The sequence below is a fragment of the Aquarana catesbeiana genome, linkage group LG04, assembly GCF_042186555.1.
Source record: "Aquarana catesbeiana isolate 2022-GZ linkage group LG04, ASM4218655v1, whole genome shotgun sequence".
Classification (NCBI taxonomy): domain Eukaryota; kingdom Metazoa; phylum Chordata; class Amphibia; order Anura; family Ranidae; genus Aquarana; species Aquarana catesbeiana.
The window spans coordinates 81,062,505-81,079,385 of record NC_133327.1 but is presented as its reverse complement, the minus strand read 5'-3'; the positions used below and the strand labels follow the sequence as shown (position 1 = coordinate 81,079,385).

At 43.2% G+C, this 16,881-nt stretch overlaps 1 protein-coding gene across 2 annotated transcripts in view; it reads right to left on the bottom strand.

The window, feature by feature from the left end:
- The window catches only part of SMC6 (structural maintenance of chromosomes 6), a 166,775-nt gene that overhangs the window by 28,607 nt on the left and 121,287 nt on the right, over positions 1-16,881 (bottom strand). For both annotated transcript variants that reach the window (XM_073625346.1, XM_073625347.1), the window contains one exon: positions 3,433-3,538. In XM_073625346.1, the coding sequence (XP_073481447.1) occupies positions 3,433-3,538 (106 nt within the window). The remainder of the gene's footprint in view (positions 1-3,432; positions 3,539-16,881) is intronic.

Here is a 16,881-nt window from a genome sequence, read left to right as displayed (position 1 = left end):
TTGTAAACACCAAGTGTATAAAATAAGCCTGGTCCTTAAGTGGTTAAAGCACTGTCACACAGTTCAAAATTCAGCTGGTTCTCGCTGAACTGGCTACATTTTAATCTGCCTATGCCCAACCCAATACTGCCGCTTCACTGTCCAGTCGGCAGGCTCGTATTTCCTTAATCAGGATGATGCTGGACATGACTGTGCCATTAAGCAGAGCCAGCCTGGATTACAAATGTGGTGGTAAAGAATAAAAATAAAAAAAAACACCTGCCGACATAACAGTTCATATACATGTAGTATTTCAATTGCACATATGTGTATTTTTCTGTAACTCTGCTTTAAACACTACCTAACAGTCATCTCTGTTCTGATTTAGTGAAAAGTATAAAAATAAGAAAACTGAATTGTAAAGTTATACACAAGTGTTAGGACAGTATTTAGGCCTCAATGCTCAGAATACAGATCTGTGTATTACATACTTTACTGGTAAACAAATCACAGCACCTGTTTTTCCATTCCCCAAACTGTGAGGACCTCTAGTGGTGCTTCATTTACTATACAGCAGCTGTGTCCTGTACATACACATGTAGGGTTTACACAATGTATGGCTAGGTTCACACTGTGGCTGTCTCCGAAAAGAAAACCATGGGGGATAGTTTTTCAGAGGGAGGCTAAAGGAGTGGCTTTTTTGGGTATTCAGAAGGAGATCCTGCCACCTCCTCAATTCCTTTTTTGCCTTTGTTTCTTTTGTAGAATGGCAACTTAACGTTGAACTAATGCGCTGCAACTGCAAGCCAAGGATTTGGCTTGCGGTTTCAGCTCAGACCCCTTCAGCTGTATGTTTTAGGAAAGCAGTAAAATCATGCCTGAACCACCGATTTTTACCACCCCATGAACGCCAATGGGAAAGAGGCGTTAAAATGGACACTTGCCATCGCTTTTGACAGCTGTTTTAATATTAGATTGTAAGCTCGCAGGACCAGGGCTCCCCTAACCCTCTAGTAGTGAATTGTATTGTTGCCGTTTCGTCTCCCTTTGTATTGTAAAGCGCTGCGCAAACTGTTGCGGCCATATAAATCCTGTATAATAATGTTTTTAGATTGCCATATTGATTCCTTAATTGCCCATTTCGTATGCATTCTATTGATTTTACTGCTATTGTAAAGTGGCATACACAAGGACAAGTACAGGTCCCTTCCTTCTCCCCTGCATTCAGTGACCCTTATGTTCTGCTTCAGTTTCGCTCATTTGATGTTTTTTTTTTTCTGGTATTTTCTTCAAATTCCACTAAATCAACTACTTTGAGCAATCATTTGTGTTAAAAAAAAATTCACTGCTCTGGTTTTCACTGCCCTATAAAATTTACCTGTCAAACACCTTGGTATCCATCAGAAAACTAGCAAGAAACAATTTATGAAGCTGCCCTATCTACATAGTTGTTTATAAATAATTTCATATAAATACTGTTTGAAAATAAGGTTATTATAGCACAAAGATGATTGGAAAATGTAATCTTTAAAGTATAAATAAAAGGGTCCTCCCCCCCCTTTAAAATAACAAATATATTACACTTACCTGCTCTGTGCAGTGGTTTTGCACAGAGCAGCCCAGAGCCTCTTCTTCTGGGGTCCCCCACTGGTGCTCCTGGCTCCTCCTCCTCGGGGAGTGCCCCCATAAGAAGCTGCTTCCTATGGGGGAACTCGTGCATGCTCCCTCCCGAGCTGCCTTGTCTGCATCCATTGACCTAGACAGGGTGGCTCGGTCCCACCCCTGCCACAGAATTTGATTCCATCAATCTGTGCAGTAAGGTGGAACAGCAATGTGGTCTCATACACATTGCTGAATCGGGATCGGGCTCAAGTATAAGGAAGGGCTAGGGGGACATGTGCAGCACAGAAGGTTTTTTTTTCACCTAAATGCATTAGGGTAAAAAAAAAAAAAACCTTAAGGCCCCTTTCACACTGGGGCGGTGGGGGCGTCGGCGGTACAACAGCGCTATTTTTAGCGCTGCTGTACCGTCGTTCTTGCAGCGGTATTCGGCCGCTATCGGTGCGGTTTTAACCCCCGCTGGCGGCCGAAAAAGGGTTAAAATCCCTCGTACAGCGCGGCTATACCCGCGGTATTACCGCGGTATAGCCGCGCTGTCCCACTGATTTCAATGGGCAGGAGCGGTGAAGGAGCGGTGAATACACCGCTCCTTCACCGCTCCAAAAAAGCGGTTTGCAGGACTTTTTTCACTGTCCTGCCTGCGCACCGCTTCAGTGTGAAAGCCCTCGGGCTTTCACACTGAACAGCGGAGGCTGTTTAGGGACGGTTTTCAGGCGGTAATTTTAGCGCAATACCGCCTGAAAACCGCTCCAGTGTGAAAGGGGCCTTAGGCTTTACAAACTTATTAAAAATCATTGTAAACCCACTTTTTCAACTTGTACCTACAGGTAAGCCTATAATAAGGCTCACCTGTAGTTACTGTAAATATCTCCTAAACTTGCACTGTTTAGGAGATATTCACACTGCATGCAGCCGGTGACGTCACTGGCGCATGCGCTCTGAAGGTCCAGCATATTGCGCTGGACCTTCAGAACCGGTGCTGAACGGCGGGAATGAAGTCATCGCACTCCTGACCACTCATGTAGCTGGAAGCCGCAAACCCGAAAGGAAGACTGGGTGAAGATGGAAGCCCTGTCAGCGGTGACAGTGCGCCGCTGGAGGGCTTCGTTTTAAGGCAAGGCTCGCATAATGTGCTAGTATGCAATGCACATTATGACCGCCTTGCAGGGGAAGTTTTTTTTTTTTCTTAAACTGTGGCTTACTAACACTTTAAAGTGTTACTAAACCCACAACAGTAAAATCAGTCTGTATATGCAGGTTATACTCACTGTGGAATTAAGGGGTTAATCCTCTGCATTGTGTAAAAAGGCCGTTTTATCCTGTATGCACAGATCCTCCCCCTCCTGCACTGTCTATCTGGGGAAGGCCAGCTAACACAGGCAGGGTAGCCAACCTGCACATGCTCAGTGGTGTCTTTTATGCTGGAGAGAAAACAGTTTCTTGTTCTCAGAGCTAGCCAGGTCACATTACATTGGCATCACACATGTGGGCGTGTATACAGGCAGTAGTGAAAATCTCCTCCTTCCTGAACTCTCAGCACTGGAGAAACTGTGCAGTCCAGAATGTTCACTCAGATTATGGCCGTGTTTACTTTAAATACCCCATATTGTGCAGATGAAAAAAAAAAAAAAAAAGACGACTAAATAGACTAAAAACAGGATTTTTTTCTGTGACATGATTGGATAACTGAAGTAAGGTCTGTCCATGTGTCAATGTTATCCACAATTGCATCGCGGTGTGGTTATTGAATAACAGCCACTATCTACAAGTTAATAGCAACTTTATAGGACAAGTATGGTTTGCCCTAATGCAGACACCTCACAATGTACTTACGGTAATAGAGAGCGTCTCATTTTTGTGGTCAAATGAGATTTTCCCAGAGTAGCCTCGCTGGGAGAGTAAGGAGTCAAAGTAAAACTTGCATCGCAAACTGAGATACCTGTGCAAGACAGAATGAGGAAAAAAATAAGTCTGTTATATTAGAAGACATTTACATTATTGCAACATTTCTGTTTGTTCTTTTTCTCCTAGCTTATGCTACTGGGCAATTTATCTCCTCAACTCATTTGCAACCCACTCTCTTCAATGTGTGAAAAACTAGGTGACTGCCAACCAAAGGTTACCAAGCAATTTTAATAAATGTATGAAGACAATCAATCTACTAAGAAAATTGTGCAATCAGAGATTCAAGGTAACAGGTGAAAGCAAATCAGTGAGCTAATACACAGCATTCACTCCCTTCATCATGTGGCAGAGATCCAACTCAGTGGCTGGTTATTAGACCTAAACTCTGTTACGCGCTCCGCCACAGCCAGTATTTTGCGAACAGGGCCAAGGACGAGCAGACTTCTTCCATTTGGGGCATATGTCCCTGTATGCATACAGCCCTGTATGTGAGTAACACCAGAGGAGAACAGGTCGGGCAGCACAGTGGCTAAGTGGTTAGCACTTAGGTTGTCTGTTCGAGTTTGCATGCCTCTGTGGGTTTCCTCCAGGTGCTCCAGTTTCCTCCCACACTCCAAAGACATGCTGGTAGGTTGACTGGCTCCTGTCCAAATTGGCCCTAGTATGAGGTTGAATGAATGTGAGTTAGAAAGTCTTCGATTGTAATCTCCTTGGGGGCAGGAACTGATATGAATGTACAATATATATGTAAAGCGCTGTGTAAATTGTCAGCGGTATATAAGTACCTGTAATAAATAAACAGGTCCTTCACCTAAGGATACTACAGGAAAAACTGGAGTTTCATAGAGTGGGCGGGGTTATAAAAGTGTGCTCTAGGGGTGGCCACGTTTTTTTGAAGGTGTCCAGTCACCTAGCGGTAACCTGCATATAACCCAGGGGGAATACCAGTCCTGTACAAAAAAGATAAGCCAGTTTTCTTATTTTCCTGGATGAGAGAGAGAGATGAAGTCCTTGGGCGTTCAGAAGATCCAAGGTTAAGTAACAAGATTTGCAACTGTCTTAGCAGAGACCGTATCAGCTACATCAATTAAGTGGACATTGGGCCATGACTAAATATAATGTCACCCTAAGATAGTTTTCACCACACACAATGGTATCATGAATACAGATGCTGTCTTTTCACATTGCCCTTACAGTAAGGATATTCACTGCGTCACTCACAGGATAACGCGGCAAGCATTAATACAGATCAATTAATTTAGGGGGTTAACCAGCACTGAATACAAAGCAGGCTAGTGGAAGCAGACAGGAAGATAATGCAGACATTTTATAAGGGTCACACAGCACAAATTAAATATGCAGACAAGGAATAGAGAAGAACTGGGAACTGACAATTTGTTTCTCCTTAGTGAGGACATGAAAAGCAATAACCTATGTGGCCCCCCAGTGGCGCATGTAGAAATCACATCTTATAGAACTGCTTAGGTGCAGCCTGAACTGGAACATTTTTTGGTTGGTGAACAGAGACAGGTGGAACAATTCTGCTCTTTATATCTTTCATGAGGAAGGTAAACAATTCCTGTAACAAATTCATTTAATGCTTTCCTGACCATGGCGTTCAATCATATGCTGCTACAGGCAAATGTCTGCCCATAAAAACAATTATTTATTACCCAATCACAAACACGGTGTGTAAACTGGAAAGTTGTATAGTAAATTTAACAGAGAACCTTGTATGCTCTGGAATAAAAAAACAAGGTGCGGACAGCTAACCTAGGGAAACTGCTGTCATAAGTCATGGCATATGTGGCCCTTCACAAAAAAAAGGCCTGGCCTTCACTTGCCATCTCTATTTATTGAGGGTAAAAAAAGTACGGTAGTAAGGAGTGTTGAGGACAGAGAGATGAGAAGGAGCTAGTGCTCTGTACCCCCCTTCACCATTACAGCACACAGGGATATAGCCTTATGGAGGGGTTCAGGTACAGTTGTATGCAAAAGTTTAGGAACCCCTGACAATTTCCGTGATTGTCAAATATTTGGGCGTTTGGATCAGCAATTTCATTTTGATCTATCAAATAACTGAAGGACACAGTAATATTTCAGTAGTGAAATTAGGTTTATTGGAGTAACAGAAAATGCGCAATATGCATCAAAACGAAATTAGACAAGTGCATAAATTTGGGCACCCTTGTCATTTTGTTGATTTGAATAACTGTAACTACTTAGCACTGATTAATTGGAACACACAATTGGGTTGGGGAGCTCATTAAGCCTTGAACTTCACAGACAGGTGCATCCAATCATGAGAAAAGGTATTTAAGGTGGCCAATTGCAAGTTGTTGTTCTCTTTGACGCTCCTCTGAAGAGTGGCAACATGGGGGCCTCAAAACAACCCTCAAATGACCTGAAAACAAAGATTGTTCTACATTATGGTTTAGGGGAAGGCTACAAAAAGTTATCGCAGAGATATAAGCTGTCAGTGTCCACTGTGAGGAACATAGTGAGGAAATGGAAGACCACAGGCACAGTTTTTGTTAAGGCCAGAAGTGGCAGGCCACATAAAATATTGGAGGGGCAAAGGCGAAGGATGGTGAGAACGGTCAAAAACAGCCCACGGACCACCTCCAAACTTACATCAACTTGCTGCAGATGGTGTCACTGTGCATCCTTCAACAATTCAGTTCACTTTGCACAGGGAGAAGCTGTATGGGAGAGTGATGCGAAAGAAGCCTTTTCTGCACACACGTCACAAACTGAGTCGCTTGAGGTATGCAAACGCACGTTTGGACAAGCTAGCTTCATTTTGGAATAAGGTGCTCAAAGATTGAGTTATTTGGTCATAACAAGGGGCGTTATGCATGGTGGCAAAAGAACACAGCATTCCAAGAAAAAACACTTGCTACCCACAGTAAAATTTGGTGGAGGTTCCATCATGCTGTGGGACTGTGTGGCCAGTGCCGGTACTGGGAATCTGGTTAAAGTTGAGGGTCGCATGGATTCCACTTAATATCAGCAGATTCTTGAGAATAATGTTGAAGAATCAGTCACAAAGCTGAAGTTACACCGGGGCTGGATATTTCAACAAGACAACGACCCAAAACACTGCTCAAAATCTACTCGGGCATTTATGCAGAGGAACAAGTACAATGTTCTGGAATGGCCATCCCAGTCCCCAGACCTGAATATCATTGAACATCTGTGGGGTGATTTGAAGCGGGCTGTCCATGCTCGGAAACCATCAAACCTAACTGAACTGGAGATGTTTTGTAAGGAGGAATGGTCCAAAATACATTCATCCAGAATCCAGACACTCATTACAGGCTATAGGAAGTGTCTAGAGGCTGTTATTTCTGCTAAAGGAGGCTCTACTAAATATTGATGTGATTTTTCTGTTGGGGTGCGCAAATTTATGCACCTGTCTAATTTCGTTTTGATGCATATTGAGCATTTTCTGTTAATCCAATCAACCTCATTTCACTACTGAAATATTACTGTGTCCCTCAGTTATTTGATAGATCAAAATGAAATTGCTGATCCAAACACCCAAATATTTATAACAAGTGTAAGGCTGACCGCAGGTCAGCCTGTTATTGTAGGAGGAGTCAGGCTGCATAAAGCCTGCCCTCCTTCTTCTCCTTGCTTGTGGTCGTAGGATCTCGTGTGCGTCTGACGTCACTTCCGGGTTTTGTCTCAGCGGGAGGATGTGCGGCGGCGAGGAGCGAGTCTCCCTGTGGTAGCGGCGGGGTTGCAGGTTTGAAGGAGGGGGGGGGGGCACCGCTCGTGGTGACCGCTCTCCCTCACACTGTCCTCCTCGCCCGGCACGGCGCCCCTGTTGTGCTGGAGGGGATGGTCAAGGTCCGGCTCGGGCTCCTCCCCGGGGGGGGCGCTCATGTCTCCCGGCTGGTGGGGGGCAGGGTGTGTGTGCGCTGCGGGGGGGCTCTCGGTCGCTCTCTGGGCACTCTCTCTCTCCCCTCCTCCTCGCCGGGGACCTGTTGCTTGGGCTGTCTCTGGCCCGCCCCCTCCTCTGCTCTATGTTGGTGATGGCTGGGGCTTCCTCACTTCGCTGCTCCTCGTGTGTGCTGTGTCCTGCTCATCGCTGTCATCCAGACACGTGGTCGCCCTCCCTCTCCTCCCCGTTCATCACCTCCAACTGTTGTTGTTATTGGCCATCTGTGTCCCCAACCATGAGATTCCCTTCGCTTCCTGTCCCACAGCAGGTGGTCACTGGTCTCGTGCTGTCCGATTGCAGTTCTGGCCCTGGACCTCCTCTGTGACTCAGGGCATGCAGCCTGTGGAATTTTTTGATTATCGCCTGTGGAGATTTTTGAGGGTGGTACTTTGTCGCCGTTCCACGGGCGGGCGTGGTTTTTGAGCGTGGCATGTTGGGTGTCGGTTTGCTCGGCGTGGCATTGTCTTTCCCGGTATGGAAATAATTGGGCTGGCTTTGCTGTTGTCTTGTTTTTTGATTTAAAAAGGGTGTATATTTTCCAAAAAAAAAAAAAAAAAAAAAAAACCTACCACGGGATTCCCTTCACTTCCTGTCTGCGGCAGGGGGTCTTTGGTGGTTGCATGGGCTGGCGCTCCCTATTCACCCCTGTTCTGGTGATGGTGCGGAGTGTGGAATTTTGCCTCCTACTGATCGGTTGCAGTTTCGTATGCATTTCATGGTTTCTTGCTATTTGCGATTTCCCTTAAACATGCAGGACGGATTCATGAGAATTCATGGTAACGCATGTGCAAGCACAGGGTTCAGGGGATAATTCAGGCTGGGGGGTGGCAGGACACTTGCTCGTTGCCTGTCCTCTCGTTTTTTTTTTTCTGTGAGGGTCCTTTGGGGGTATGTAATTTACAATTTCTCATATAATTTGGTTTCTCATGCGATTCACAGTTCTCTTGGGTTCTCATGCATTTTACAATTTATATTTACGGTTTCTCATGTATTTTATGGTTTCATGCGATTTACGATTTCTCATTTATTCACGATTTCTCATGCATTTTACGATTTACATGCGATTTACAATTTCTTATTCATATTTACGGTTCCATGCTATTTACGGTTCGCATGCATGTTTAGTTTCATGCATTTTACGGTTATCGTGCATTTTACGGTTCTCATGCGAGTTATGGTTTCTTATATAAATAATGGGTTATTATGCTTTTTACAGTTCATGTTTTTTACGGTTTCAGAAAAATTTACGGTTTCTTGTGCTTTTTACGGTTTCTCAGGTTTTTACGGTTCTCATGCATTTTACGGTTTCTCATGCATTTTACACGTTTTAAGGCATTTCACGGTTTTATTATTTGTGGTTTCTTATGCATGTTTTCAATCTCTCATGCTTTGTTATAGTCAATTTACATTTTCTTATGCAATTTATGTTTCTCATGTTATTTACGATTCTCATCATGCAATTTCCGGTGTTCTCATGCAATGTTCGTTTTCTTATGCAATTTGTCATTTGCCTATTCATGTTTCTTACATTTCTCGTGTTTCCCATGTTACTCACGCCTTACATGGTTCTTACGTGTTCTCTTGGTTCGCAGGTTTTCCATGTTTCTTACGCTTCCCACGTTTTCCATGCCTCGCACATTTTGTTCATGCTTACGTCTTCCCATGTTTCTCACGTCTTCCCATGTTTCTCATGTCTTCCCATGTTTCTCACGGTTTTTCACGTTTTCCCATGTTTCTCACGGTTTCTCACGTTTTCCCATGTTTCTCACGTTTTCCCATGTTTCTCACGTTTTCCCATGTTTTTCACGTTTTCCCATGTTTCTCACGTTTTCCCATGTTTCTCTTGAGTGTTTCCATGCAGTTTACAGTGTTTTCATGCAATTTTTTACAATATTTTCATGCAATTTTTGACAGTGTTTTCATGCATTTAAGGTTTCTCGTGCTATGTGTCCCTTCTTATGCCTTTTCATGTTTCTTACATTTATCATGTTTTACTTTCGTATGTTTTCACGTTTTTTCCCTTGGTACTCACGTTTGTTTCTCTCGTGTTTCCTTGTTTCTCACGTTTTCCTTTGATTCTCGTTTTCCCTGGCTTCTCTCCTTTTCCCATGCTTCTCTCATTTTCCATTGTTTTCTCTCGTTTTCCATTGTTTTCTCTCGTTTTCCATTGTTTTCTCTCGTTTTCCATGGCTTCTCTCGTTTTCCATGGCTTCTCTCGTTTTCCATGGCTTCTCTCGTTTTCCATGGCTTCTCTCGTTTTCCATTGCTTCTCTCGTTTTCCATTGCTTCTCTCGTTTTCCATGGCTTCTCTCGTTTTCCATTGCTTCTCTCGTTTTCCATTGCTTCTCTCGTTTTCCATTGCTTCTCTCGTTTTCCATTGCTTCTCTCGTTTTCCATTGCTTCTCTCGCTTCTCTTGTTCCCAGGCTTCTCTCGTTTTCCCAGGCTTCTCTCGTTTTCCCAGGCTTCTCTCGTTTTCCCAGGCTTCTCTCACTTTCCATGCTTCCCTCGGTTTCCCATGTATTTTACGTTTATGTCATATGTTATGTCTTATGTTTGTCAGTTTTTTTTTTTTCGTTCGCTGCATTTCTGTTAGTTAGGGCTCACATTCAGGGTCTGTCACGTCCACAGATCTGTACAGGCTGAGGTTTCGTTTTTAATTGATTGTTGTCCCACAATCTTCTCGCCTGTTTCCATACGTCATACGTGCACGTTCACCATTACACTTTTACTTTACCCACCTCTGTCTGTGGGTATCTTAGCCCTGAGTGTTCGTTTTTTAATTTCCTGTCCAGGCGCTGCAGGTTGCTCGGGCTCACTCACTGCATGCAGTTGGGGGGTGTCATCATTAGGTTCACATTCTTGCGCTTTTGGTCTTATCATTCCTGCACCCACATCATCATTGTCAGGTACCAGGATTATTATGTCTTGGGGCTGCTTGTTATGTATGTTATTTGGTTGCTGTCAAACAGCCGGGTTGTTCATGTTCTACCACTGTTGAATACCCATCACGTCTATGGGTTGACAGATTGAGGTGATCGTTTTTAATTGGCTTGTTCGGTGGCAAGTCTCCTCATCTGTTCTTACGCTGTTTATGTATTTCATACAAACTCACGTTTCTCATGCAATTTACGTGTCTCATGCAATTTGCGTGTCTCATGCAGTTTACGTGTCTCATGCAGTTTACGTGTCTCATGCAGTTTACGTGTCTCATGCAGTTTACATGTTTTTTGCAATTTGTTGTTTCTATGATAATCTCACTTATGTTTCTCTCATTCTTCCAGGTTTTCTCATGTTTTCCCAAGGTTACACTCGTTCTCATGTTTCTCACGCTGTTCATCATTCACGTTCTCGTGCTACCGGGGTTTTTTTTTTTCATGTAATTTGCGGTTTCTTGCAGCTTCGGTGCTTAGGCGGCTTACGGTTTGTAGCTCGCATAATATATGTGTTTCGTTCTTTCTTGCAGCTACGTTCCTGACGCAGGTTCTCAGCATGCTCACGTTCTTTCGTAGTTCATGTTGCTGTCCCAGTGGCATGCCACTTACGCGGAGTAGGTTCCCAGGGGACTGGTTTTTCCCTCTGGTATGCACACGACCTGTTATTTCCTAGTTACTTTTGGCTAGGATTGGCGGAAGCATGGAACTATGGTAAGTCAGCATGGCAGCTCCAGCAGCTTTTACAGGCTCAGGGGGTTAGTGGATTCCGAATTTTCTCAAGTCTCTAGGTCAGGATCAGTAGGCTTCCTACTTGGTTCGGTTTTTGGCCCTTTTATCACGTATCGGCATGGCATTGTCAGGCCGTTTATAGTTGGGCTCAGCTTTGTATGTTGTTGGAGACCCCGACAGACTTTCCTTATTTGCTGCGCATTTTATTAGCAATCCTCAGGGTTCTTGAGGAGTAGCCCTCCTGCTGTGATCAGCGGATTTCTCACCATGGGTCAAATTTTGCCGTATGGTATCTATCACATTCTCATGGTCTCCTTCATGTTGGGTACCAGCCACGTGCTCAGGGCAGGCTTATACCCGGTTTGGGGCATAAGTGATAGGAGCAGGTTCGGTGTATTTGTGCCAGGGACCCCAGCCCGTTGGGTAGGGGAGGTCGTCTTGTTTCTCTGGGTTTGGCCCAGAGCCATTTTTGAGATACCATAAGCATTTGTTATTTGATAGTTATACGTAATTTCAGTAGGCTATAATTTGGCATCATATTCATCCTACTGGTCATTTTTGGCCCCTTTCAGGCATACTGACCATTTGACCAGGGCACAACTCAGGTCTATGTTCTTGTTGCTTTTTGTTCCTTGTTACACTATCCACAGATTGACTCCGAGTACAAGTGTAAGGCTGACCGCAGGTCAGCCTGTTATTGTAGGAGGAGTCAGGCTGCATAAAGCCTGCCCTCCTTCTTCTCCTTGCTTGTGGTCGTAGGATCTCGTGTCCCACCCACCCATTCCCTTTTTCTTTTCTATTTTATTTTATTTCAATTCATACTTGGGTATGCCCCCTTTCAGGCATACTGACCATTTGACCAGGGCACAACTCAGGTCTATGTTCTTGTTGCTTTTTGTTCCTTGTTACACTATCCACAGATTGACTCCGAGTACAATCATGGAAATTGTCAGGGGTTCCTAAACCTTTGCATACAACTGTATCTATAGGCATTTTAAAAGTATTACCAGGTCCATTTCCAGGCAGGAACTAAAAAAAGAACTAAAGATACACTTAACCACCAGATGGTTTTACCCCCTTCATGACCAGACCATTTTCTGCTATTCAGCACTGTGCTACTTTAACTGGTAATTGCACAGTTATGCAACACTGAAATGTATCTCATTTTTACTAGGCTTTCAGCATGCTTATAAGTGGACACCCATGTACAATGCCTTTGTTAGTTCAGATATTGTGCCATCTTTTTCAGATGTTTGAGTGATAGTGTATGTTCAGCTGTTGACAGCGATTTCATGATGCTGGATTGTATCCGTTTACTTACAAAAAAAAAAAAGAAAAAGAAATGCATATCATTATTTTCACACAAGTAGCGCTTTCCTTTGGTGGTATTTCAAACAATAATGAAAGAGCAGCACCAGATTCTCATTAGAATGATAAAGTAATTTATTCCATAAAAACAAATAGTACACGTTAAAATATTGGTGATCAGCATGGATGGAGGATGAAAACACCACAGGGTTGTCCGCAGTGTGATGGATGAAGAAACGGCAAGGCTGTCAGTGTATGAGCCTGTCCCTATGCCTCTAGCCAACAGGGAGATTAAAAAAAAGTTTTTTTCAAAGGAGTGAAACCTGTTACCGCCCCCAGCCCTGCCCCAGTCCCCCTTCTCACAGACACAAAGGTGTTATCACAAGGTACACTGCTCCGACTGCACCGAAAACTGGCGGGCTTTCTGACAGCTGTCATTATCTGATTTCCTTGATGCCGGCTAGTGGGATAGCGCAGGCTGATACATTGACAGCCTTGCGGTTTTCTTCATCCATCACACTGCAGACAACCCTGTGGTGTTTTCATCTTCCATCTATGCCGATCACCAGGATTTTAACGTGCAAGTGTACTATTTGTATTTACATCATTCTAATGAGGATGTCACGCTGCCATTTCTTTATTGTTTAAGCTCCCTGGATCTTCCCAGATCTTCACCTGGCTAGCTGCAGGATCCTTGTGTATTGGAATGAATCTTTGTCCTCACCATGCTGACACCATAGACTGCCGTTTGTTGGGTTGGACCTTGTATGCTTTACTGGTGTGTGTTTTTTATATACTTTATCTTTTGGTGGTATTTAATCACCAGTGGGTTTTTTATTTTTTGCTATTCAAATGAAAAAAAAAAAAAATCTACTTTCTGGTATAAAACATATCCAATAAAAATCAAAATTCTTAATACATTTTGGCCAAAATGTATTCTACTACATTTTTTTGTTAAAAAAAAAATCCCAATAAGTGTATATTAAATGGTTAGTATGAAAGTTACAGCATCTACAAACTATGTTATATATACTTGAAAACTGTATAACTGTATGTCTAAAACAATTCTTAAAGCGGAGTTCCACTCAAAAATGGAACTTCCGCTTTTCTGGTTCTTACCCACCTCTGGTGTCACATTTGGCACCTTTCAGGGGGAGTGGATACCTGTATAATACAGGTATTTGCTCCCACTTCCGGCGATCTACGCCATATCCGGTCCCTCCTCCGCCCCCTTTGTCTTCTGGGAGACACACAGGACGCAAGGCTTCACTTCCCGATTCCTTACTGAAGATGCCGGCACCTGCACCCAGGGGGCCAAGGAAAAGATCGGCTTCGGGTGAGGACATCGGGGGTGCCCTGGAGAGGTAAGTGTCCTAATATTAAAAGTCAGCAGCTGCAGTATTTGTAGCTGCTGACTTTGTTTTTTTTTTTTTTTTGGCGGAACTCCGCTTTAAGTACTGATAGCCGCTCCCATTTCTTGAGGGCCTTAAAATGCCAGGACAGTACAAATATCCCCCAAATGACCCCTTTTTGGAAAGTAGACAGTCAGAGGTATTTAGTAAGAGGGGAGGGAGGAGCGGCGTGCTGACGTCACCACATACCACGCTGGTCCCGGAAGCAACGGGCAGCATACTCGAGCCGGCCGGCTTATGTTTTTAACAACGCTATTGATCTACATTTTAACTGTAAGTGCATTACTTTTTATACAATAAACTCTGTTAAAAGTATTACGCTATGGAAGCCTTTTTTATATATCCTTTAATGGGGGATGAGTGCCTATCAGCTTCATAGAAGATACCCTGTGGGGAGAACCTAAGGCGCCATCCAGATTCAAAGACCCGAAGCTGGGGTAGAAAGCCACAGGCATGCATGATCTCTTTTAAAAAGAGATCATAGGAGCTGGTAAGCGGCAGTATTTTCATTGGTGGGGCCAATGACAAAGCAATGCTGCATGTGTGATAAAATAAGTTCTTGTGAACCTCGCCAACAATTAGTTTCCTGTCTAAACTTGGGAAATCTCTGGTTTAGAGAGCACGCTGAAGGTTTTCTTTAGGGGGGAGGTATTAATGTTCATAAACTGCATTTAAAATGCAGGACAATATGCTATTGTTCTGAACTTTTCATCTCACTTCACAAAACCATGGGAGGGTGACTGGTCATCGACTAACTCTACCTAGTAAGCAACCCCAACGTGATCCATGAAAACTACAGACTGAAGTGTTTTTCCCTAAAAGCTACTCCTACTACTACTAAAGGTGTCCAGGGTCACCCAATACAAATCGCCTGCCAAATTAGGAAACACTGCCAAATTCAAACAACTAGAACAAGAATTCTTGATCTCTGCACAATATAAACTCAACCTCACTTTGGACCTTAACAATCACCTATCCACCATTCAAACAAAAGCACAAGGCATTTCTACATTTATTAGCAATCCTGGTAAATTATTCCATCTGTTCCAAAAACATTTAAACAAACTATACCAAACCTCCATTACCTTTGATAAACCCGTGGCTGAAACATTTCTTTCAGAATTACCTCTATCCAACATTCCTGGAAAACCCCCATCTCCCTTACAGAGGTTTTGTCAAGGATAAAATCTATGATAAAAAAAAAAAAAATTGTAGGTGGCCTTGACTACAAAAACTTTGCGCTCACAAACTTCTTTACAATGTACCTCAGACAAAATGGGTAACGGAGAGAATTTTTTGAAAGCAGTCACCTGTATGATACCCAAGTCCAACACTGACCACCACACTTAGTGATCAAACTACTGCCTGAAATCTTAGCCCAAATTTTGGTGACCCTACTGAATGGAGGAATAGGTAATCTCCACCTTATTCACATTTCAAATAAAAAAAAAAAAAAAAAAAAAAAAATCGCCCATCTTTCCGGTAAGCCTTAGTCATTAAAAGTCTTTGACCGAATTTAATGCTTCTCCTAGACCACTGGGAGTTTGGACCCATCTTCAGGACATGGGTAAAAGCTAGAGATGCACTGAAATTTTGGCAGCTGAAACATATTGGCTGAAAACTGAGTTTTCGGCAATCCGCCTATAGAGAAAAAAGGTGCTAATAATGGCACTGGAAACTGTGCTTATGGTGTATTTTTTCAAAAACCACATCAAAACCATAATACAGGTGCGTTCTCAATGCATTTAAATGGGGAGGTGCGTTTTTTTTTTTTTAAATTAACTGAAAATGCCGCAAGCAAGATTTTTAACACCACAATGGAAGCACAAGGGACCAGTGTGAAGAAGTTAAAGCAATGCATTTTTCTTGAGCTTTTCTTTCTTCTTGATAATGGCGGACAATACAATCAAATTTATTTAAATTCATGCTCTAAAATTAAAAAGTCAACTATAATACAATTCTATATAAAATATATATATATTTTTTTTAAACGGTCATGTTCGGTTCCGGTTAAGTGCAGCCTGCATTTTTGGTTTCCGCACCAACATTTCCATTCGGCGCACCTCTAGTAAAAGCTATTCATCAGAGCCCAAAGAAATCTGTACAATGTCTGGGGTTCTGCTCACCCTACCTTTGAGTGGGTAGAGGAACCAGACAGAGCTGTCCATTGTACCCACTCTTGTTTTTCTTGGCAAAAGAACCCCTGGCAATGGCCATGAAATTGAACCTGAACATACTGGCTGAATGTCTCTTTGAAGACAATGTTATAATGTTATTAAGTAACCAACTTATCTCCCCTGTCTAACCATCTAGCTGTCCTAAATAACTGTAAACAATTCTCAAGTCCAAGGCCAGCCATAGACGGTTCGAATCTCAGCCAAGGTCCGAACCATGTATGGGCAGGCTAAATGTACCAAGTTGTTTGATCAATCAACTTGGGCACAACTAGCCCACTGGATTTTGCATGCGTTGATTCCTAGCAACTGTTATAGCCACTAGCAATAAATCCCTGTCTTCTCCCAGAGGGGACAACTCCCCCCCCCCCCCCCCAAATCCTTTTCCAACTGAAAAAATCCTTTTCTAACTGAAGCACTGGGGAGGTTTATCTGTTCCCTACATAGCCAACTACTACACATGGGAGCAAATACCCCAACATTCTGCCCCCCCCCCCAGTGGGTAATTTTGCAAGCTCTCAAAACAGTACTCATTTTGGTGGGTATATTACTCTGGATCCCCCATATTAAAAAATCCCATAATTAACCACCCACTGCAAATTTGGGACACCGTCAAATATTCTGGCAAGGGAATGTGCCCCCTTGTGCCCTGCTGGCTAAAGAAAATAGATCATCTGCAACCCAACTTCCTTGGCACACAGGCCAGTTGTATAGAATGATCAACTTCCAAGCGTCTGGATAATTGCAATAAAGAGAAAGGAGAGTGACATGGGGTCTCCGAGCCCTTGTAGGATCCCATCATATGCTCATAGAAGGTGAACTGTTGTAGTAGAGGGAAGAAAGGAGAAAGGAGGAAGAACAACAAAAGAGG